This window comes from Larus michahellis, chromosome 2 (genome assembly GCF_964199755.1).
Source record: "Larus michahellis chromosome 2, bLarMic1.1, whole genome shotgun sequence".
Classification (NCBI taxonomy): domain Eukaryota; kingdom Metazoa; phylum Chordata; class Aves; order Charadriiformes; family Laridae; genus Larus; species Larus michahellis.
The window spans coordinates 32,177,603-32,201,939 of NC_133897.1; the positions used below are offsets into that span (position 1 = coordinate 32,177,603).

At 37.8% G+C, this 24,337-nt stretch overlaps 1 protein-coding gene across 9 annotated transcripts in view; it reads right to left on the reverse strand.

Moving 5' to 3' along the window:
• Positions 1 to 24,337, reverse strand: part of DGKB (diacylglycerol kinase beta) — a 362,621-nt gene that overhangs the window by 184,583 nt on the left and 153,701 nt on the right. For all 9 annotated transcript variants that reach the window (XM_074574782.1, XM_074574785.1, XM_074574779.1 and 6 more), the window contains 2 exons: positions 22,971 to 23,060; positions 20,188 to 20,348 (listed from right to left, as the gene is read on the reverse strand). In XM_074574782.1, coding sequence (XP_074430883.1) covers positions 20,188 to 20,348; positions 22,971 to 23,060 — 251 coding nt within the window. The remainder of the gene's footprint in view (positions 1 to 20,187; positions 20,349 to 22,970; positions 23,061 to 24,337) is intronic.

Below are 24,337 nucleotides of genomic sequence, written 5' to 3' on the forward strand. Positions count from 1 at the left end.
AAGTACTCTGGAAGCAGTGCTCCCTTCTAGATAAAATTTGTCTAAAACTCAACAGATCTGATTCTGTTCCCTGTTCTGCCTATGGCTTCCTGAATGGCCTCTTAAAAGTCACTTTAGCTATGAATAAAACAGAGATAATGAAATCCACCTCTTTTCCAAGTGCTCTGAGATTGGGAATTTGCTGAAAAGTACTAATAGTAAGGGCTATTGTTTGCAGTGTCTAGAAACTAACAGGCAAGTGACACCCTCATCTTCCGTCTCTGCCACTGGTGCCACAACGCTTATAACTTGCTATAACTCAGGTGTCAATATTGTCACAGGGTCAGATCACCCAGGATGTTAATTTGGTATCTATGCTCTAACCCTAAGAACAGCTTAAGTAACAGAAAGAGATTCTACCAGTCAAACTTTATTCTCTCTCAAAGCAGAGATGAAATAGCAGTTTGTCTTTCCTCCTTTTCTCTTAAAGCAGTGAAGAAATTCATGCACCGTGCTGATTTTTTGACATGTTTTTGCCCTCTGAAGCCACAAAATGTAAGAGACTGTAACTTCAACTAGTAAAACAAAGCATTTCCTAACAAAAAACATTAGTAAAAACAAAGGTCTGAAACAGGATTTTGAAGGATCTGTCTACTTATCTGCACATTTCTTTGGTAGCTAACATACAGCTTACATAAATTATGTTGTTTTTTTTTTTACACGAAGACCACTTTTTTTTGTTTTCATGAGAAGGGAAATCGCAATAAACTCAAACATTAAGGAGATCATATGTCTAACAAAGGAGAAAATTTCCATATCTTTTTTCATGCTTTTTGTCCGGGTGATGGATTAAGTTACATTGCAAGATTCAGCTTCAAACATTAACTCACACAATTAGCCAGACATAATTAGACAGTCAAGTGAGAGAGCATTAGTCGTCATTCACTGAGCTTTTTCATCTTATGACCTGTACAGATTTCCATAAGGTGAAGGCCAAAATGGACTACAGCATTTTTATTTGACTAGCATTTATGAATTCATGTATCATTATATAAATATTACCTTTGATTGAGATCTCATTAAAGGTCTCTCTGTCTCCTATCAAAATGTCAATAACACTCCTAAGAAGGGAAATGTCATTTAACTAAGGCTGTGCTTATTAATCTAATAACTTCAAAAATGATCACAGAAAATGACTTTTTTCTTATTAGACCCCCATTGTTTGGTTTTTTCCCCTCAAAAAATGCTGAACTTTCTTCAGAGATATTTTGCAATGAAAGCAGAAAATAGTCAGTATTTGAACTGATAGTTATCTTCCTAAACTGAAGAACTATCAAAGAATCTTCCTGACACTGTGTTTCTTTTTGCCTTAACGTGGCATTTTTTCTAAACATTAGCAGGGCCTTTCCTCCTCTCAGTCTCGTAACATACTCAGTGGAAAAGTGACAGAACAAAAGAAATAGGATCACCATAGTGAAACTCTCATAGAAACCAAGAGAGGCAAGCAGAAACCCAGGGTCCAAAGGTAAATTATTTTTAATATTATCTGACTTCTACCCAGGCATGAATGCCTATAGCTGGGTATATTCACTGCATCATTCATATTCATTCGTATTCATCAAGGGATGCTTCCTTCCCTGTAACCTTAGCAGAAGTGAATGTGGTTGGATATTTCAGGTAGGTGATATATCAGTTGGATGTGTCAGGTGACAGACAATCTTTTCAAACAGGGAAACATGTCAATGAGCATCTGACATCACCCCCTTGGCATGGAGTTTGCCTAAGATGGAAAAATGGCTAAAGGAGTTCTCTTAGTCACCAACCATGGGATTTTACAGATACGAAGCAGCATTTCTCCTGCTACTCTCTAAGGGGATCAAAGTACTACAGCAACCTAGACAATCCCTGTTAGGGTTAGAATTGACTTCCCAGGCTATGTGTTTTGCTGAACTTTTTTTCCCTTTGGCCAAGATTGGCAAGGCTGTATCTATACAAACTGTTGTATCTTGCTGTTCCTAAGTACTAGTTTTTTAAAAGTCCATAGAATCCCAATTTGCATCTGTTTGTCCAGACAACATCAAGGTTTCTGCTATTTATTTCCTTCAACATTCTGGATTACCTGATTTGTTTGAGTGCCAAGGACATACCTGAAAAAGAAGTAATGCAGTAACATGCAATACATATGGATTAATTACCTTTTAAATGTGGGACGAGTATGGCAAAGAATTTTTAAGGTAACAGCTCTAGACAGCAGCTGGAAATGGTAATACCATGATTAGCTCTGAAGTGAATGCTGCCAATTCAATGCTTAGTTACTCGTATCATGAGTTATAAAGTACAATATCATGAGTTATAGAGCACAGGGAAAACAAAAACATGAAAAGCCAGAGCAGAAAAGTAAGGAGAGTGTATGTGAATGCCCTAGACAATGCAGAAGCTGAGGAGTTCTTACTCATTAAAGTAGGGACTGGAATGGCTGCATGAACAGTCTTTCCCACTGTGGCAGTACTGCATTTAATGCTAAGGACAGCCCTCTAGGCAGCAACCTCATTACCAGGGTGGCGCCGGGAAGGGTGCCCTGTCTACATTACACAGTCATCGAAGAGTGCACATGTGGCTTGGCGGTATTAAACTAATGTGTGGGTGCAAGTGGGTCCATACTCTACCATAGTGCACTGTGTAATGTGTCGATGTGCTTGCACAGTTCTCCATGGGAGCATCCTCTATGGTGATGCACTGACCTCTAGCAGGATGCACTGGAAAGCACTGACTAAAATGTGTAGTCCTATGACTTACACTTTGGTGTGCCACACCAGCCCATTCAGCCTCGGTGACACCACCAGTGGTTATACAAAATGACAGCATAAGGGCAACAATTTTGACCCCTTCTTTGGCATGTTATAAGCCTAAGTACTCTTGGGATTGCCACAGAAACAAAGACTATGCTGTGCTTTACCCACAGAACTCCAGTTTAAATGAAGAAACTGTAATATCACAAATGGTGAATAGAGAGTTCCTTGGCTATGTGTCTGTAGAAGCTCTTTAGTACAAATTGTTCCAGTAAGGACATGGAATAACTTATGTTCAGTAATTTGCCTCTAGTTCCACCTGGTTCGGATGGTAACATAAGACTAAGTGTTTCTTGGCTAAATCCACCCACTTTCAGTTTAGTTAAATCATGTTCCTTTTGGGACTTTGCCATAAAAATGTAGAAAACATGCAGATCTGGAGATATAAAGAATATTTTTGTACCACTGGAATCTCAATTAAGCTATCAACTCTCTAGATATGTAAATAATGCTAAATGGCAGACAACTCGAGGTCTCTGAGATTTTTATGTGTTTCCCCCACAATACTTCTTCCCTGTATAACACGCACCATAAAATCAATAATGCGCATAATTTAAATGGCTGATATGCCATTGTTATTTTTATGCATCTTGTGACGTGAACTCTTCTCAGATATGTACCCATCTCAGAAGTAAAAACTTCTTCCTAAAGCCTGTTGGCTGGATTTTTAAAAGATTAATCTCTCTGCTATCTGAGCAGATCAAGACATCAAGACTGATATCAAGAGATCAAGTATCAAGACTGAGCACAGACATGCATTGTACGTATGATTGTATGGTGGATGCCGAAACAAAAATTCCCTGTGCCTATTTAACATTCAATTCACACATGAGCTTTCTCTTTTAACTCTGCAGAGGTGCCCATTTTAAACCTCAGAATTCTATGTTTGTTTATTTCTCGTCTTTAACCCTGCGTCTGTGGCCAGAATGCCTTTCTTACTCTTTTTAAAATGCTTTTTATTTATCTTTCTCCCTTAAAGCATCGAGAACACAACAGCTATGACTACATAATACAGGCTAAAATAGCGTCATACTGGATTCATCATGCACTCAAAGGATCAATATCTCAGATTAATTTTGTAGTTTTAACAGCAATTTCGAATGTAGTCAACAGGTGGACTGTTCTTCTAAACTAAGCCAATCAGAATTAGAAGGCAGAGGAAGAAATTTCCAACAGATATCACACTGCTCATTTTCTAATCAATAAGCAATTCTAAGCAATTAATTAATTTAAGAATTTGTTTCTTAAATGTATATAACTAAATACCTATAAAGGTAATTCGATATAAAATGCATATAAAATGGATCTCCCTCTTTGTTACCTGTAATAGATTGGGTTTTATAGTGTGTTCTCAGAAATAACTGTACTTCATGTCCTCAGTGGGCACTTGAGTCAGCATGATCATGATTTCTTTGGTCACTCTCAGCTACAGACAGGCAGTCTGAAAAGACTCAGTAGGGCTCTGGTAGACCTGTGAAAGTAAAGTTCTGAGACAGGATCTTTAATGGCATGGGAAAAAGCTAAACGATGTTGTCAGGGAGAAGTTGGTAAAGTAACTCATTTACACAAACTTGTTTACACATATCAGGATTAAGTCTCACGTGAAAACAGAATGATTATAATTTAAATCTGAGCTATTTTTCACATAATTTTACATGTGTACAGAGAGACACGTGCTTTGTAGCTTAGCCAGGTTAAGGTATCAGTGTACACACAGTCCACCTTATGTTCTGTATAGCTTGCACATTTCACAAATTCCTTTTCCAGATGCAATTTACCTCGATTGCCAGCTTCACATGTCTTCAAAATCTCTGCCTTTTTTCCTCAAGTAATTTTCTCTGTCCTCAAAGCTTCTTCCCACTTCAAGCTCAGCATGAGTCTTATGACCAATCTTAAAGCTTATTCACCTTACTCTCGAATTCAATATAAAGTATTGTTGGCTTCTACCGTTCCTCAATACGTTCCTGTCATCACTAACAAGCAAAATTAAAAAATCCAGACGAGGACTAAAATTTCAATTTCATTTAAATACAGATGCTTCTCAGTCTGTGTGCAAAAAAAATCACATCATATTTTTCTGATATACTTGACATTTCTTTTAAGAACAACTAAGAGTAACAGCATTAACATGATGAACATACATCACAATTATATTATGATAATATGAATGAAATACCATAATGAACTCCTAATCATTACTTAGTATATTACAAATTTCATATGGAGAAAATAATAACTTACATATATAATGAATAATATTGTACTAGGACTAATATAGTCATAAGTTAATTACACACTGTGTAGCTGATTTAGTTGCATTTAGCTAAGGAGCTGTTCCGAGCTCATTGCAGATTAATTATGTCTTTAGGCATATACTCTCATTTATAACTGTCACTTGTGACAGTAGCTGTTGGCTAGGCTGCTTTGTAGACCTTTCCTTATGAAAACAATTGCAATCCCCCACCAAAACACCCCCCCACCACCACAATCCCTGAACATACAAAATCTCTACTAGCTAAGGTAAGCTAAGACAAAACACTAGAGGACTGCGTATTTCATTTTACTGCACTTCTGCCCACAAAATACCCTTTACAGTATCTGCTTAGTAAAGTTATAATGCCTCATTGCATTTTATTTAATATAACTAGCTTTCTCAATCATGAAATTTAACTTGTATCTTCTCAATTCTATAAATTTTTCTATTTTCCAAATCCCTTATAAATTAAAGAGAAGGATTTAGGTAACTGCCAAAGACTCTCCCAAAGATTCTTCTTAAAGTTTTTACTGACTGTAGGAAACAAGTCACTTCCTAGCCTTTGATTTCACACCACAAGAATAATTTTACATGACAGGGACAGGTAATAAGTGATAGCAAGCGCATGAGCTACTCATAAATCTAAAACAAGGGAGTCTTTCTTTGTTCAAGGTATTCAGCATTGTTCTAACCTCATCATGAAAAGTTAAATGAAAGAGAGTCTCAAATACCTAAAATGCCATAAGAAGAAAATCTACGTGGGAATATAGGAGGGGAAGAAGGAAGGTCAAAGTTAGACACACTGCACTCCTAAATGACTTTTTCATGCTTATTGCAAAACTGTTGGCGCAGCAATGAAATTTTAAAGCAAATCTCTTAATCATCCTCACTTCCCGTGATTCTGTTTGAAGTGAAGACTGGTGCATCTCAGCCAGATACCTTTGGAAGGAAACACATTTAGTGTGGCTGGTGTGCTCCTCCCGTAACATGGGGACACTCTGGCCAAACCAATGACCCCTCCTTTAGGTCATTTTAGGACAAGCATATGCCAGGAGAGTTCATTGCAGGGGAACAGACTATATCCAGTTTGAATTAAGACTCCCAAACTGCTTGTTTTGTAGACAGAAGGGACTCAGCATCAATTGCTACACTCCTACTGAGCCAAATTACTTGCTAATGTAAATATAGCCTGCAGAACTGTATTTTCACTGAACCTAACAAAAACCTACAGTGAATTCAGCACAGTACTCAGTATTCTAACGGCACTATAGGGGAAATTACACACGCAATTCTCAATCTATCTATATGATATACATACATATTTTCAGGAAGTTCCAGCACAGACTGGCATACGTTCACATTTTAGCATTACAATTAAAATAAATAAATGACCAAACATACACTATGAATAATCTAAATTCTTTGAATTTATAAACCACAAAAATTATTTTTTTTGTAGTAGTAAGGTTCATTAAGTAGTAACGTAAGTTATGAATCTTCTGTTCTCTGCATGAATGTACCTTAAACATTCCATGCAGTACAGTGCACCTCTGTTGCTAGGGTACCCTGAGACACCTTAGGGTGTAGAAGGCTATGATGGGGAGAGGTGCAGTGTTGCAATATAGATATTACCAACTCTAAGGCTCTCTATTTCTGGATATGGAATTCACATTCTCCATGTTCAGGGAAATGTCATCACACAGCAGCAAGGGAAACCTTCAGAGAGGTTCCTATTGCTCCTTATCTACCAATTATTCTACAGATCCAGCTTTTCATGGCATGTTGTATGTGTGTGACTTTCTGCCATAATAACCACCTGACATGAAAAAAAAACAAGCATCACCCCTATTTGCCATATATTATGTCCAAAATTTCTGCAGAAGAATTTCAATAGCACCAAAAGCTGAAAAGAGTAAAGAGGGTTCAAACCTGTAAACAACAAAAGCCTATAAGAATAACTAATCGGTAAAAGATTAGTAATGTTTGGAGATTAAACAAGATAACTATAGATTGAACTACCACTAACTTCTGAATAAGATAGTATTTCATATCTGGGATTGAAGTTGTTTTGAACACGCTTCTTCTGAAAGACAGCAGAATTCTCTCCACCCATAGAGCATCACTTTTACAGATTTGGCTACAAGACTGAGGCTATGATATACCCAATATTAATAAATTTTTTTTTTAAATTATATTTACATTCATACGTAAATGAATTGTTCATTCTCTTAACCCTTTTTTCAGAAAAAAAAAAAGTGATTTGGATTACAGAGTAATAATATTGTTTATTTATGAAATGTTCTTTCCCTCACTGGCACAGAAATAATGCAATATATCACAGCATTCCATTAGCACATTCAAAGTGATGATTAAGATTCACAAAATCACTTAAGCATGTGCTTATATTCATATTAGTTCATCAAACCAATAAACATGATTTTTCGTTATGTATACCCACAAATCTCACTCAAATAATTAACTACCTTACGCCAAATGCCCAGAATTCAACATGTGCATTTGTCCAGTCATATTAATGAAACTGCAGAAAATGGTTAAAAAATTAACCAAGTGTTAACTGCTTCGCTAGATCAGGAAAGTTTAAACACATACTCAAATGTCACATTGAGTTACTGTTAACGTGTGCATGTGCTTAAATTCTGCATTGAATCTGGGATTAAATGGCAAATGTCCTTAGGATTTTTTTCCTATGGAAAAAAATTCCTCTAACCACCATGAACAACATAATGCTATAAGGCTTTGAAATTTCAAAATATGTAGGTACCGCAGAATTAAAATTCATTCCCTTCTGTAAACGATACATTCCATAGTAAACTCATTTTTTGTAGAAATAAATATACCCTAAAATAACCTAGATGAAATAAAAGATGATGGGATCACATTGTCAGTTAAGAGGAACAACCCTACTTAGACTCGGGTATTTGTGACTAAAAATTCTGATAGCAAAGTTTCTGTTGATGCTAATGAAATGTTCTTTCACAAGAAAGGCCAAAAATATGACTTCTATGTAAGATTTTTCTTACAAGTTTTTTTTTTTTTTCAGTTTTGCAAAAAAAAAAAAAGAATTAAGGAGATGTAATGGAAGTGGGGGTTGATGACTTAGAGTATAGAGATGGGGAAGCAGACCCATAACAAGTTCAAATTTATGATTATGAGAATTAAGCAGTCATATTTTTCCCCACTGGCAGAATAAGAGGCTCTCAGTGACTGGTTAAGCCTGAAGGATATTAAATCATGACCATGCAAATATCTATTTGATAGTGCATTTGGATAGTAACATATTAGGTGTCATAAAAGTACACTTGTCTTTGTCATAGACCTTTACTACTTTCTGATAATAATTTTGTGGAGAACAAGTCCTGATTGCAGCATTACTTACTGGTATTAAAGAAGTTTTCCCCTCTACCTGATAACTGATTTATTTTTTTTTAACCAAGCGTATAATACTGACTGGTTTCTCAAAGAATTTACAGAACATTTACAGGCACATTTAGATATCTTTATTGCCTTAACTAAATACACTTGCAAAAAATATTGTTGTTGTAGATCATCCAAGTGAGAATATCACCATATTGCCATGAAATCAATTATCACATGTTGTAAAGACTGAATGAAAGACTGAGGTGTTCTACTTGCATAAATTCTGTTTTGGCATTAAAATTCTTTATCTATTGATGTTAGAAAAGAAGTCATTCATAGTAGTGGAAGTTTCTGAATTGCCATGTACAAGTTAATCAAATGGACAAAAACAACAGATGGAACAGGAATCTGGATATCGGAGTTCTCTTCCAGGTTACTGTCTTAATTATTGTCCTAGGGCATTCTGCTCCTTTTTTCCCTCCAATATGTTCTTGTGTATGTGTTTGCACATGTATTCAAAGTTTCAGACGAAGCGATGTTGGAAGATTCTTATTTAAATCCTGTCTCAGTAAGTGGACAGATAAGATGTTTTCCACATCTTAAGTATCTTGTGCAAATGAAATAGTCTAAGACCTATAGCCCAGCTGAAGTGCTTATACACTAATGCACGTAGCATGGGCAACAAACAGGAGGAGCTGGAAGCCATTGTGCAGCAGGATAATTATGATGTAGTCGCCCTCACAGAAACGTGGTGGGATGACTCACATAGCTACAGTGCTGCCATGGATGCCTATAGGCTCTTCAGGAAGGATAGGCAAGCAAGGAGAGACGGGGGTGTGGCCCTGTATGTTAAGGAGTGTTACGAATGCTTTGAACTTAATGATGGTGATAACGAGACTGAATGTTTATGGGTAAGAATCAGGGGCAGGGCTAACAAGGCAGATAGCGTAGTAGGAGTCTGTTATAGACCGCCCAATCACGATGAGGAGGCAGATGAAATATTCTATAAACGGCTGGGAGAAGTCTCAAGATCGCGAGCTCTTGTCCTCGTGGGGGACTTCAATTTGCCAGACATCTGCTGGGAATACAATACAGCAGGGAGGGAACAGTCTAGAAGGTTCCTGGAATGTGCTGGGGATAACTTCCTGACACAGCTAGTGAGAGAGCCAACTAGGGAAGGTGCCCTGCTGGATCTGTTGTTTGTAAATAGGGAAGGTCTTGTGGGGGATGTGAAGGTTGGAGGCTGTCTTGGGAACAGTGACCATGAAATGATAGAGTTTTCAATTCTGCGAGAAGTAAGGAGAGGAGTCAGCAGAACTGCTACCTTGGACTTCCGGAGGGCAGACTTTGGGCTTTTCAGGAGCCTGGTTGACAAAGTCCCCTGGGAGGCACTCCTCCAGGGCAAAGGAGCCCAGGAAGCCTGGATGATTTTCAAGAAGGAAGTCTTAAAGGCGCAGGAGCAGGCTGTCCCCATGTGCCAGAAGACAAGCTGTCGGGGAAAAAGGCCGGCCTGGCTAAACAGGGAGCTAGTGTTGCAACTTAGGGAAAAAAAGAGGATCTATGGCCTCTGGAAGGAAGGGCAGGCCACTCAAGACGACTACAAAGAGGTAGTTAAGCTATGTAGGGAAAAAATCAGGAGGGCCAAAGCCCAGCTAGAGCTAAACCTGGCTTCTGTTGTCAAGGACAACAAAAAAAGTTTCTATAAATATATTAGCAAGAAGAAGAGGACTAAGGATTATCTCTGTCCTCTAGTAGATGGGGCCGGCAACATAGTGACCAAGGATGAGGAAAAGGCTGAGGTACTTAATGAAGTCTTTGCCTCAGTCTTCAGCAGTAGGACCAGTTATTCCCTGAGCACCCAGACCCCTGAACTAGAAGACAGGGATGGGGAGCAGAATGAAGCCCCTCTAATCCAAAGGGAAACGGTGAAGGACCTGCTTCAGCACCTGGAGGTGCACAAATCTATGGGGCCGGATGGGATCCACCCAAGGGTATTGAAAGAGCTGGCGGAGGTGCTCGCCAGGCCACTTGGTATCATTTATGAGCAGTCCTGGACAACCGGGGAGGTCCCAGCTGACTGGAGGTTAGCAAATGTGACACCCATCCACAAGAAGGGCCGGAAGGAGGATCTGGGGAACTACAGGCCAGTCAGTCTGACCTCGGTGCCTGGGAAGGTCATGGAACAGATCCTCCTCAGTGCCATTACATGGCACATGCAGAAGAACAGGGTGATCAGGCCCAGTCAGCATGGGTTTGTGAAGGGCAGGTCATGCCTATCAAACCTAATATTCTTCTATGATAAGGTGACCCACTTAGTGGATGAGGGAAAAGCTGTTATCTACTTGGATTTTTGCAAAGCTTTTGACACTGTTTCCCACAGCATTCTCCTGGAGAAACTGGCTGCTCATGGCCTGGACAGGTGTACACTTCGCTGGGTAAAAAACTGGCTGGATGGCCGTGCCCAGAGAGTGGTGGTAAATGGAGCTAAATCCAGTTGGTGTCCAGTCACAAGTGGTGTCCCCCAGGGCTCAGTGCTGGGGCTGGTTCTCTTTAATATCTTTATCAATGATCTGGATGAAGGGATCGAATGCACCCTCAGTAAGTTAGCAGATGCCACTAAGCTGGGCGGGCGTGTTGATCTGCTTGAGGGTGGGTTGGCTCTGCAGAGGGATCTGGACAGGCTGGACCGATGGGCTGAGACCAATGGTATGAGGTTCAACAAGGCCAAGTGCCGGGTCCTGCACTTGGGTCACAACAACCCCATGCAGCGCTACAGGATTGGGGCAGAGTGGCTTGAAAGCAGCCCGGCAGAAAAGGCCCTGGGGGTGTTGGTTGACAGCTGGCTGAATATGAGCCAGCAGTGTGCCCAGGTGGCCAAGAAGGCCAACAGCATCCTGGCCTGTATCAGGAATAGTGTGGTGAGCCAGACTAGGGAAGTGATCATCCCCCTGTACTCGGCACTGGTGAGGCCCCGCCTCGAGTACTGCGTTCAGTTTTGGGCCCCTCGCTACAAGAGGGACATTGAGGTGTTGGAGTGTGTCCAGAGAAGGGCTACAAAGCTGGTGAGGGGTCTGGAGGACAAACCTTATGAAGAACGACTGAGGGAGCTGGGGTTGTTTAGCCTGGAGAAGAGGAGGCTGAGGGGAGACCTTATCACCCTCTACAACTACCTGAAAGGAGGTTGTAGAGAGATGGGGGCTGACCTCTTCTCCCTGGTGACAAGTGATAGGACAAGGGGAAACGGGTTCAAGTTACGTCAGGGGAGGTTTAGATTAGATATTAGAAAACATTTTTTCACTGAAAGGGTTATTAAACATTGGAATAGGCTGCCCAGGGAGGTGGTGGATTCACCATCCCTGGAGGTGTTTAAAAAAAGGGTAGATGGGGCACTTAGGGACATGGTTTAGAAGTGGCTCTTGTCAGGGTAGGCTAAAGGTTGGACTCGATGATCTTAAAGGTCCCTTCCAACCTCAACAATTCTATGATTCTATGATTAGCTATAGCTTTAAGCTTCCTAAGGAGTTTGATTCTGTTGACAATGACTCTTCAGGGGACGTATGTAGAAGAGGACCAATAGCAATGACCCCAAGTAGGCTCAAACCTAAAGCGTGCACTCAGCCTAGACAAGGGAGGAGCAATTCCGTATTCCAGAAAAAATGTAAGCCTCTAAGGGACTCTGCTGTTATCCTAAGAGGCAGCAGCACCCTTGCAGGCCTTCTGGCCAGACCGTTAGGCAATCCACCTAAGTGGGAACAGAGAGAATATCTATGTTCTTTATGTATATAACAGCTACATAACTTGGTCAAAAATATGAGTTAGCTTAAAATTTGACTGCAATCTGGCCCAAGAGGAACAAAATTGAGATGGAAATCAGAGAGCTACTTAACCAGTCATCACGCAGAACATTTCTAGTTAAACACAAGGATGTACTAAGGTTGCTAGTATAATCTTTACAGCTGCTATCTGTAAATACTGATCATTACGGTAGCATTTGGTTTACTCTTACACCTCGAATACCGCACTGACACCAGTAAGAACTGCTTTCATTTTAGAATGATATCTTTACTGTTTTAACATAGGGAACATTGCATTGTGCCACACTATAGCTAGCATAGTTTGCCCTAAAATCTATCTCAGTAATATTCCTTTCTATACAAACTTGTACTAAAAGACAATGCAGATGTTTGCAAGTTCAGTTTATTATGCTCCAACTCTAATTACAGAGCTGCAAGGGGCTTAGTAGCATATGCTCTGTAATACCCTACGCAGTTACAAAAATTCAAATGATGATTAAACAGTGTGGTTAATAGTTTATCTCCTATTAACATCAGAAAAATTTATGATTTATTTAAAAGGTAAAAAAAAAAAAAGAAGAAAGAAAACAATGGAAGAAAATGTTTATGGTAAAAGACTTTCAGTACTGATCCACGTTGACCTAATTTTGGCTCCAAAAAGACTAAACTCTAAATTAATTCAGTGACAGAACAGTAAACTAAAAATTACGCTTGCTTCTGTGAAACCTACCTTAGGATTCTCCTCTTAACAGCAATGCAAATCCATTCAGAATTTCTTTCAGCATTATCACCCACAGAAAGGAAAACATTACAAAATGCTATGCATTAACTATGAAGGAAGTCAATGGGAGATAGAGGAATTGTTTAAACATTTTTAGCCTTTTTGAGGTCAGTCATTATCTCAGTACAATTAACATTTTTTATTTAATATTTTCAAGTTTTTTGCATAATAAGTGTAAAAAATCAGGGTCTAGCAAAGTTGGCTGCTGCAGAATGATGCTTGGTACCTGGCTGCCTACCTTTGCACCTTTAGCTTGGCCTAAAGCTATTTGCTCCTTTAGCTTGGCCTAAAGCTATTTGCTCCAGTCATGCACAGATTTTTTTTAAAGGACTCCGTTATAGTTTTGTCTGATTTCTCCAGGGTTTTTTGTTTGGTTTTGGGGGTTTTTTTGGGTTCTGTTTTGGTTTTGGTTTTTTTTTTTCAGTGACTGTGTAGCAGTTACAGCGCTGCTAGTACTCCCAGACTTAGAAAATTAGGACATTTTCAACAATTTTCCAGGAACTTCTATTGACTAATCCAAGTGGAAGTGAGTTACAAGAAAGGATTTAAGAAAGAGTATGAGTGAATTTCCTACCCTTTATAACTGTATCAGTGAATGGACTTTGCCTAGCTCATATTATTTCTGAGGTTTTAATCAACTAATTCAAACCCTAAACCTCTACGGTGATTTTGCCTACGCAACTCTGCCTCCATCCTACCTGTCTATGGCTTGTTCCTAGAACTCCTGTGATTCTCCTGCCTCTCCTAAGTATTAGAAGAAAGCCCGGGTAGAGAGAAACACTGACTAATCTCTCCTGCATATCCACCTTGAAGAGAAAGCACAGCAAGCCTAAGTAGCAGAGGTTTGTTGCCCTCTCTCCCATTTTTCCTATTCCCAAGTATAAAAGATGGCTTCTTCCCCCTTACACGTGCTCTTTTCAACCAAGCATTTAGTGAAAGTTGAGGTTTCTAATTTTTAATCACAATTGAACATTTAATGAGGCATTCTTTGAGAAAGCTTTTATCAAAATATCCATTTTGTCTCACTTTGAGACAATTATTTGAAAAACACTAAAAACAAGCATCGTAACTTCCCTACATATTTAACATTCTTTAATAACTTCCCCATAAAAGATGCATAGCCTCGACAGTCACTCCATTTTAATTGATTATTGTCTAACTAGAATTGCTTGACAACTAATCTACTTTTCCCTAGGCTTAAAAGGATTGTTTCTTCACATCCTAGCATCATGTAAAATTTTTGACCATGCTGTTATGTGGTTTGATGATGGTGCAGCTGTAAGTGCTTCTCAAGGTAACAAAGATTGTTCTGGAGTTGTTTTTTGTGTTCCTTGGTCTTATGTGAGAGTTTGCCTCACTGTCTGTTTGTGGTTCATCTTCCATGTCCTACTGTTCAGGTCTCACTCAGCAAATGAGTATTTCACCATCTTCCACGCTTATCCGTTTTGTGTGTACTCAAATTGAGAATGCTTATTGTGAATGTGATGGAATATATGCTCATCCGCCAGTACATTTTGTAATTAAGAATGTGTATTTATACTTTGTTGTGACTGCTGACTGTTCAGTGAAAATGGTTTGATCCTAGCAAGATCTGAGATTAGACTTGTGAGCAATTGTTTGCAAAAATAGGGTTTAGTTTCAGGGGTATCTATATCCACTTTTTCCCCTTATTTTTGCCACTTAGAGTAATGCTGGCATACAGTCATTAGTATAGGGGGGTTTAGTTTGGGGGCAGGGGGGCGTTGTTGTTTGTTTGGGGGTTTTCTTGGGTGTTTTTTTTGAGTTGTATTTGGTTTTTTTTAAGTTCACGCACTGAACAGAAGAGTTATTACTGAATTTTATGAAAATATTTCTCTATGCTAAGATAGCATGCTATATAATTGATTAGTGAACTGATTTTTTTTTTTTAATACAGGCCTGAGGTACAGACATGGAAAATAGCTAGGATAAAATAAAAGATGTACAGGGGTATTGTAGTACATAAGTTTACCTGAAGTAACTCTCCACATACACATGTTGACCCACCATACCATTGATGGTAATCAGCTGAGTGTTTGAAGAAAGTAACATAAGTTATATTGTTTTATCCATGGGGAAAAGGCTAACCATGACAAATTACTATGCGCAAGCTAACACACTGTCTACATACACACTCCCTCTAACAGTTTATAACTTCAGCAAGTTAGCTAAATGATGTGACATGACTGAAATTCCATTACTGCAGCAACTGTCTAGAATACAGACTGTGATAACACACCAATACTAACATTATTGAACGCTGTCTTTGATGATCACTGTGATGATATCAACCTAGTGCATGAACGTATGACTATTAAAGCAGGTTGTGCAGAATATGGGAAAAAGAACTTCTTATTTTCTCCAAAACATGTTATTAGTTGTACTTGCCACTGTCTGACAGTTGGCCTAATGTTTGCTGTCTCTATCATGCCTGCTTAGCTGTCCTCTTAATACTATTAGTTACAGTTGTCCAGCTCGCTGAATCTGTGACTTCCCAAGACAAGTTTCCATTTTCAAACGGCCCTACTATATTCTTGAGGAGGGTTTTTCTGTTTGTTTGTTTGTTGTTGTTGTGTTTTGGTTTTTTTGGGGGGATGGGGGGAGAGGTTTGTTTTTTAAAGGAAATATGACTTCACTGCTTTAATACACATTTTTCTTGGATATTTAGCTTGTTTCAGTGACTCCAGTATTATTGGGAAGCAGATGGATCTTCTCTCCTGGTATCTTGCCATCCTGACAGAATGATGGATGTGAGCACTTGAAAAATCTTTATCTTATTCTACATTGCTCGTAGATGTTTTCTAGCTCCCGCTTTGAAACTGACACACATCTTGGCTTACGCTTTTTATGGTTCTTCCGAGCTTTGTGCTTTCATCAGGTTGAACATTGCACATACTCATTCAGCTACTACATCTCACTTTGCTTCTTCCTTTTTTCCCAGTACTTATACATAGTATAGTACTTAAACTTAGGTACATGTCAAAGCTCTGAGACTGATGTAGAAAAAAATGCTTTTTTTGGCTTGAACATACTAATCAAACTTTTCACATACACACACTACTGTGAAGCATTCCTTTTCAACTTAGTGCATCGTTTTCCTTCCAATGGGTAAATTGCCTTCTGATTGCTGTCTATGATAAAACAAACTAGATTTGTAGATGAGGAGAGAGCAGTGGATGCTATGCTCAACTTCAGCAAGGTTTTGAACACTGTCTATCCCAACATTCTTGTATCCAAGTTTGGATATTATGGTCTTGTTTGGTGGAAAATAGGTTAAAAAAAAAAAAAAAGAAAAAAGACTGGCTGGATGATCTGGCTCACGCTAGAAGAGAAGGCTTCAGGGAGATCTAGCAGCAGCCTGCAAGTACCTCTGAGGAGGTTATCAAGATGACAAAGCCAGGCTCTTCACAGTAGCACATAATGGGAATATGGGAGACAACATAAGTTGAAACAAGAGAGATTCGGACTGAGTACAAGGAAAAACACCTTCATCATAAGGAAAATCAAGCACCAGAACAGGTTGTCCGGAAGAGGTTGTGCCATCTCCATCCTTGCAAGTTTTTAAGACCCAACTGGATAAAGCCCTGATCAATGTTACCTGCTCTCATAGCTGACCTTCCTTAGAACAGGAGATTGGACTAATACCTTCCTGCGATCCCTTCCAACCTGAATTATGGTTCTAAAGCAGTAAGAGCTCCAACTCAATTTTGTTGAGTTTTACTCCCCTGGCCTTTCTAAGTATGCATTGAGATTGTTTATTGGCAAATACAGTTTCTGCCATACTGTTACAAAATTCATACAGCAGGTCCTATTCATATCAGATTAGAGACTGTGCTTATTATTTGGCATGAATCTATGAGGCAATGTGCAATAAGTTGTAGGCTACCATTAGTTTTCATAGTGCCTTGGAGAAACAGTAAAAATTAAAAGCAGGTGTAATTCCATTAAGCGTAAGTTTCTGCATGGAGGCAGGAAGAATCGCCTATGAAAAACCCAAATGAGATATGAAGTAGTGGCTCTTCAGAATAGTATTTGAAATTAACAAGGAATCACAAGTCAAATATGAATAAAGAAATTCATGCCAACACTAAGAATGCTAATTTTTCTTGATAAAGGTATCCTCTGCAAGACATGAATTAATTCCTCTTTTCCACTCATTACTGATAAGACATCAAATACAGCATTGTCTCTAATTGGGAGTGCAGTGGTTCCTGAGAGATACGGACTGAAGGGAGTAATTGGATTGAATTCTTCTGTTTTATCTGAACGCAGATAAAAGCGACACATATGATCAGATGTCTAGAAAACATTTTCTGTGAGGAAAGGTTGAAGAAATTGGAGATAGAAAGGTTACAGAACACAAGACTAAGGGATGATCTAATAAACCTTCTAGTAGGAATGGAATAATTTGTTTTCCTTCTCCATTCTGTACAGGAGAAAATGACCTGGGCCCAGGTCTATTTTCAGGTTAAATGTGACAAAGAAGTCTCAGAGTAAGGACAATCAAGTAATACAGTAGGTCATCACAGGCAAAAAAAGAAACTGCCTTTATTGGGAATTTCTAGAGGCAAACTGGATAAACATCTGTCAGGAATTAGGCAAGTGCCACTGACACTACCTTAGGGACAGGCATGGATAGGTGACTCAATGATTTTCTATGGTTCTATGAATAACATCTTCTATATATCAATCTTTTTGATTTCTCTTAATTGTAGGTGGCACTAGTATTTTTTTGCTATAGGCTTGACTCCAGTTACATTCTTGGGTATCAGCAGCTATGGACTGGTGTGCAACATGGTGGTAGATTGTTGCTTTCCCAGTTCAGTACTTGCCAAAGTTTGTATTAGACACCAAGTACTGAAAACAAGTTTGCTTTTATGAAGTTTACTTCAGTTGTAGCCAAGTTTGCATACTTTGCCTATTTACATAGACAAACATTTTTCCTGGCTTTACAAGAGTTATTATGGATACTACTTAATATGCAAATTACACAATTTTAGCAAGTCTAAAATCCAGTTCCTGATTTTCTCCATTTCTTTTGTCTTATTCACACCAGCAAAACCAAGACGCAGGTATTTTATATATTTCCACGTATGACCAACTTGGCAGACCTTACTACTTCAAAAATGTGATTTGACAATTTTATAGGCTTTTCTCAATGCAACACATTGTTTTGTCCATTCCTGGTACAATGTTCTGGTGCTCACATTTCTATTATGTGAAGAATCACGTTTAGTATTATTAAATTCCAGAATTTAAAGTTTTTAATTGAAAACTGAGTCTTCTGGTTGTCCATGGAGCCTCATGTATAGAGCAGAGCCTGCTATTTTCCTGCAGTATTCTACAAGTAATTTATATTTTCCTTAATAGTATTATGATCTTGCCACTGTAATAATTTCAGTCCAACTTTTTTTCTTGAATGTAATTCTGTTTTCTTCCCTTGAAAAATGCTAAAGGATTCTTTGAAGCCTAGCACATTCACAGATGTCCCAGTATCTACTTGGCATTCAATTTCCTGTTTCTGTGCTGTGTCTTTACATGTGGTGGTGCTCTAAATTTTTGAAACTATTTAAATTGCACTGTGTTAATATATAGGTGTAAAATATCATTCCTTCTCACTTCTTGTTTGCTTCCTTAGTATAACACATTTATTTTCTTTCTTCATCTGTGAGCTGTAGCATTGATATTCCCTTTTGACAAAGTCACTGAGTATGTTCCCCTGTGCTGGGCATTTTCTGTTATTATGGTATTTTTTTACTGTAACCAAAGATTTTCCTTTCTACTTTCTCTCCCATTTATGAACCTAATTTTGGACTAATTTTGGTGCATATACTTTGCATTTATGTACTTTTATATGCTGATTTCTTTTATTTCTGTTACATCTAGTTGTTCTTTGCACTTGCTTTGAGCAGAGGTTAAATCCAAAATACACAAGCAGAAAAAACTCAAGAACAATTTCTTATTACGTAAATACCTTAAACTTGTGGAGACACGATTAATTGTTTTTTCAGCATTTCAGACTACACAGTACAGGAAGCCAAGGAATGTTTTAAAGGAATAGACTCTGCATGTTGCTGACAGGCACTATATCAAAATTACAGAATTGCAATTAATATGTAAAAATTTCATCAACCATTTAAAGCTGGGGCAGAATCTTGTTAATGCTGAAGCACAGTGATGAAATAAACTAAGCACACATTCAAACTGTAGCATTTTGAAATACTGGATTGCAGAATTAGATAACTTGTAAAAGTGGGTTTTGATTTTTTTTTTTTTTTAAATAATATACAGATTCATGTAATGTACATGGAACAAGTTGATTTCAGAATAACCAGCGCTAGCTATTGGAGGGTATGTTCCAAATTTAATTAGACTTCATTTGTGTCCGAGCTAAAAATCTTATTAATGAACTATTCAATCTGTGAAATTTGGACCTCATCACGGTCCCCCTTCTGCTTGTGTTTGAAAGCATATCCAAAGCAAAAGGCTGAAGAGTCAGACTGGACATGCCTAATTCCCCTCATATATGCAGTCTGTGTAGCAGATATACTGGGAAATCATAGAGAAGCAAAATCTGGAGATGCAGTTCCTAGGACATGAAAAGCTGGTTAAATCCCTTTTCTTCATAATTCAATCTAACTGTGAACATCCCCATAAGACAGACCAAGAAGATACTTGCGGGGGGGCGGGGAGGATATATTATTATTTTATTTTATTATTTAAAAATGCCCTGAAGAAATAAACAGTACCACTGTTCTTTTAAACATTTCAGATTATGTGGATGCTAACGGAAAAGGTTACTTAGAGTTCTTATTACAGGATTAGTTTTCCTTTATATTTTTATAGGACCTTCATAATGATAATATAAATTTAGTGCTATGGCTGCTCATAAACCATTAGGAACAACACAAATATCTTCTTTATAGATGGGAAGGTAGAAGGTCCTGAAAAATAATTCTGGTTTGAATGTGTGGAAGTAAATTTATGTAAATTGCTGCCAGTCATCTATATACTCATTTCACTAGCAAAATAACATTATAAATGATCTGTAGCCAACAATTCTTTACTTGAAGACATACAATGCAAATATTTATTCAAAACAGAAAATCACTTAAGGATAAGCGTAAGTCTTACCACGCCAATAGAAAAGTAGTTATTAATGATGTTGTAAGGCACTGGGTCTCCTTTCTCATCTTTATCATTGGGTATTACTTCGAATTTCCACCTGTCCAGCAAAATCTCTGAGCTGTTCTCAATGTCTTTTAAGATCTTCATCAAATTCTCACCTTCATAACCTAGCAAAACATGAAAATGGTTATTTCATGAAGCATAATAAAGTTTAATTCCATTTCCTTTCTCTTTCTAGATGACTGGTTGGATGGGGCTCTGAGCAACCTGATCTAGTTGAAGACGTCCCTGCTTATTGCAGGGGGGGTGTTGGACTAGATGGCCTTTAAAGGTCCCTTCCAATCCAAACTATTCCATGATTCTATGACTGGAAAAATGAAAACCATGCATATAAGACCTGAAAAGCAGGATCGTGTTTGAAGTATTGACAATTTTCCAGCACCTGTCATTAAAAGGAGGACAAATGCAAAGCTGATTTCTGCACTCAGCTAAATTAATGTAAACTTAGATTAATTCTACAGATTTCACTGGGCATCAGATTTATATTCAGAAAATAATTTCATCTTCAAAAGTTGCCAATCCCTTCAATTTTCCAAATGGTTATAGCAGTTATGCAAAAAGCTAAGGTTATACTTTGCAAAATGTTGTTGCTGTGAAATTATCTTAATATTTAAATTCCTTTGATTTCAAAATTTATGGAAAGAAGACATAAAGTAGCATTGTCTGATTAAAGTCTGACAAGAGACTGAAAGGTTAAAAACTATCTACTATTTTTTGTTGATTGTTTGAATGTGGTTTAGCATAACTAATCCAAAATTTGAAATCCATAACTGATGACTTAGCAGAACTAAAATTTTCCATCTTTCAACAACTTCTTTTTCAGCCTCACCTTGCTCTATTGAGAGGTCTTACTCCTACTTGCCAAGAAGCGCTCACATGCCTTTAGGTAATTCACTAGCAGTAGTAGTTCACTACACTATATACTAAACTCAGTAAAATACTTATTTACACACTCCTGAGTATACACAACATACACATGCATGAAAAGAGTGGGGATTTTACTAAGTGACATTATCAACTCTGAATACTGTTCAGACTGAATTACTTCGTAAGACAGAACTAAGATCTGTGGATTCATTCCTTCTTCAAATCAGAAATAAATTTTCCTATTCAAGCGATATGTACTTCCTGGGTCATTAACAGTTTTAGCAAGCAAAGCCATTCAAAGCCTCCCTGCCCAAAACCCACTGCTGATGTATTTCTTTATGATTGTATGGTATGTTTTTGTTAGTTGCTGACAACCACTGCATAACAGCAGTATGCACAATTACATTTGTCTGCATCCTTGAGATCATTCACCAGCAATTTAGTTTCTGGAAGCCCTGTCTCCTCTCCCATCTATGGAAGTTCCAGAAAATCTGTGTTATGGCATTATCTACCACAAAGCAACTGGGCAAAGAATGATGAAAGCCAGAATATTTTCATACTGTCTTTTTCTACTTTTGTCCAGATGGAATCATTCAAAATGGAAGGTAAATATACAGAAGTGAATGGAAGGACAGGTCCTGACGAATGTAATCAAATGCTCTCATAGCTGACCCTGCTTAGAAGAGGAGATTGGACTAGTGACTTCCTGCAACCCCTTTGAGCCTGAATTATTCTATGACTCTACTCTATGAACTGTTCAGAAAGTGAATCAAGGATGATTTGATTGGGTTTTGTTTTTTTTTTTTTTTTCCCCTAAGAGTATGTGAATAAACAATCACCAGTCACGACAGAGAAAATAAAGGAGGTCCTCAAATGATTTGACAGAACATTAAGGTTAACAAGTTCTATAGCATGGAAACTACTGAGGATTTCTAAGCACTGTCTGGGAACTAGGCAGACATTTGGAAAGGAAACTTGCTATATGATGAGACAGAAGAAGGAAGAGATAACCACAAAGGCTGAGAATTTCCATTTAAACAGTCAAGTTCCAAATACACAACATCTCAACTCAAACGACCAACTGAGACCTGAAGTAGAACTGGCCATGGGCCCATAAGCTGATATGATTTTGCTAGAGACTGAGTCTTGCCTAAGACTTTCTTCTTTGTATCTCCTTCAAGTTATGCTGTAACGCAAATCCTGAATGGAAATAAGTTATTGGAGGAGCTGAGAGCAAGGCTCCATACACCCAGGAAAGAATGCAAAGGGTATTAGAGGTTTGACTTTACATATATTCTCCTTTCAGCATTCTTTGCCTTCTCATTTCCTGAAAAATAGCACCACAGCATTTATTGTCTGGAACCCTCTGTAGGAGAAGAGAAGGTGAGTGTATCAAAGGAACTAGTCTGAGGCTGACATGTTTTTCATTTAATATTTATGAAAATTAAAAAAGATGAAACCACTCCAAACCCATTATTAGCTGTTTTCAGTAACCCTTTCAGAATAGCCCCAATTAAAATCTATTTAAGAATACTCCTTTTATAAGGTATTGATCAAAGAAATAACTGCAATACAGATTGTAAAAAGCCATCCAAATAGCTAGATACTACTCTCATTGCACCTTGGAGCCTTTTGGTGTCAGCAGAAGCTACAAACAAGGTATGAAGAGTGATTACAACCTTTAGTATCTATAAAATTGTTCATATAACATTAACAGACAGATAACTCCAAAAAGAGGAAAGGTGATAACAGTTCTTTACATACATCATAAAAAAGAAATCCAAATGTTGAGAGTAGACTTTGATGCAAAAGTGGGTTTTTTCCTTTTAATTACATAATACATTGTATTTTAATATGTTTACCTCCTCCCCATCTCAGACACCTTGCTAAATCATTGCCAGTCCCAAGTGGCAGGATAGCAACGGGAGGATGCTTAATCAAGTTCGCTTTCTCTGTGAATAAAGAAGGAAAAATATAACTAAGGGAAAAAAATATCTAATTGTATGGTACTTATACAACAACAGTGTTAGGTTTTACTTCAGCAAAAGACAGTGATACATGTTTTGTGTATGAGATTATGCTGCCTGCTCAGCAACAAGCATTTCACCAAGCCACTCCATTATGCAGCTCCTTCCCCAGTCACTATTCAATCCTTAATCCTAATTTACTCGATTGTTATCACAGGGACTATTGTAACCCATAGATGTGATAAGCATTCATAAACAATGATACTCAAGATTTTTCCAAGACTAAGCGTGTTGTGCTCTCTGTTGCTCTCAGATACGAATGCACAATAGTAATAGTTAAGGGCATGAATAATGAGACGAATCTTGTACTTTTTCATCTGGGTGACCAAATTTGTGTTTAACTGTATATTCACTTGGATTCACATGTACACCATTACCAAGAACTCCCTGGAACTAACATGAGGGTTTGGCCCATCAGGAATTAAATCTACTATTCAAAACGAGTGTTGATCTATCTGATCAAGTCTCTAAGTCAATATTTTGTATTTAATAAGTAATGTTTTGAAATGTATGAACTCACAGTTTCCTTTGATTCTTTACCAGTACATTTCTAGTATTTCAAGCCAAAGGATCTCTGTTCACCCTTCTCAAGAAATATGGCCTATCTGAAAACTGAAGTGGGGCAGCTATCCCTCAAGTATAATATTTCAAATATATAATCTGTCAAATTCCCCATTTAATTGGAATGAGTAGCATACCTAGTTTAAAAGTTACACTTGAATAGTTAAACAATCAGCTATTTTCTTCATAGAATTATGCACAACTCTCAGCAATTATCAGCAGGAGTTCATATATCCAATTGATGTGGCAGGGGCATCTTGTTATTTATCAATTTCTCTTGTCAATACTTTAGGAAGATTTGACATTCATAATGCCAGTATACTGCAAATCTTTAAGAGAATTTAATATTCAATAGAATAATAATAAAAAATGTTTAAAAGTCTCAAACTGAGGAGAAAAAAATTTTGGGCGTTTTTTTGTTAATTTGTTTTCTTTTTTTCCTTTTTTTTCTTTTCTACTTGCTTTGCTCTTAGCTAAGATTCTTTGTATATCAGGAGATCAGGGAAGAAAAGATCAAACTAGAAAGTGTCTGTTTCTTGAAACAGGTGGTTTCTTAAACTTTATATGCCACAGGGTTTTTGTTGGCTAAAAGGCAGCACTGAAAATATATTTCCTGCACCTATGAAACAAATGGATTCTGG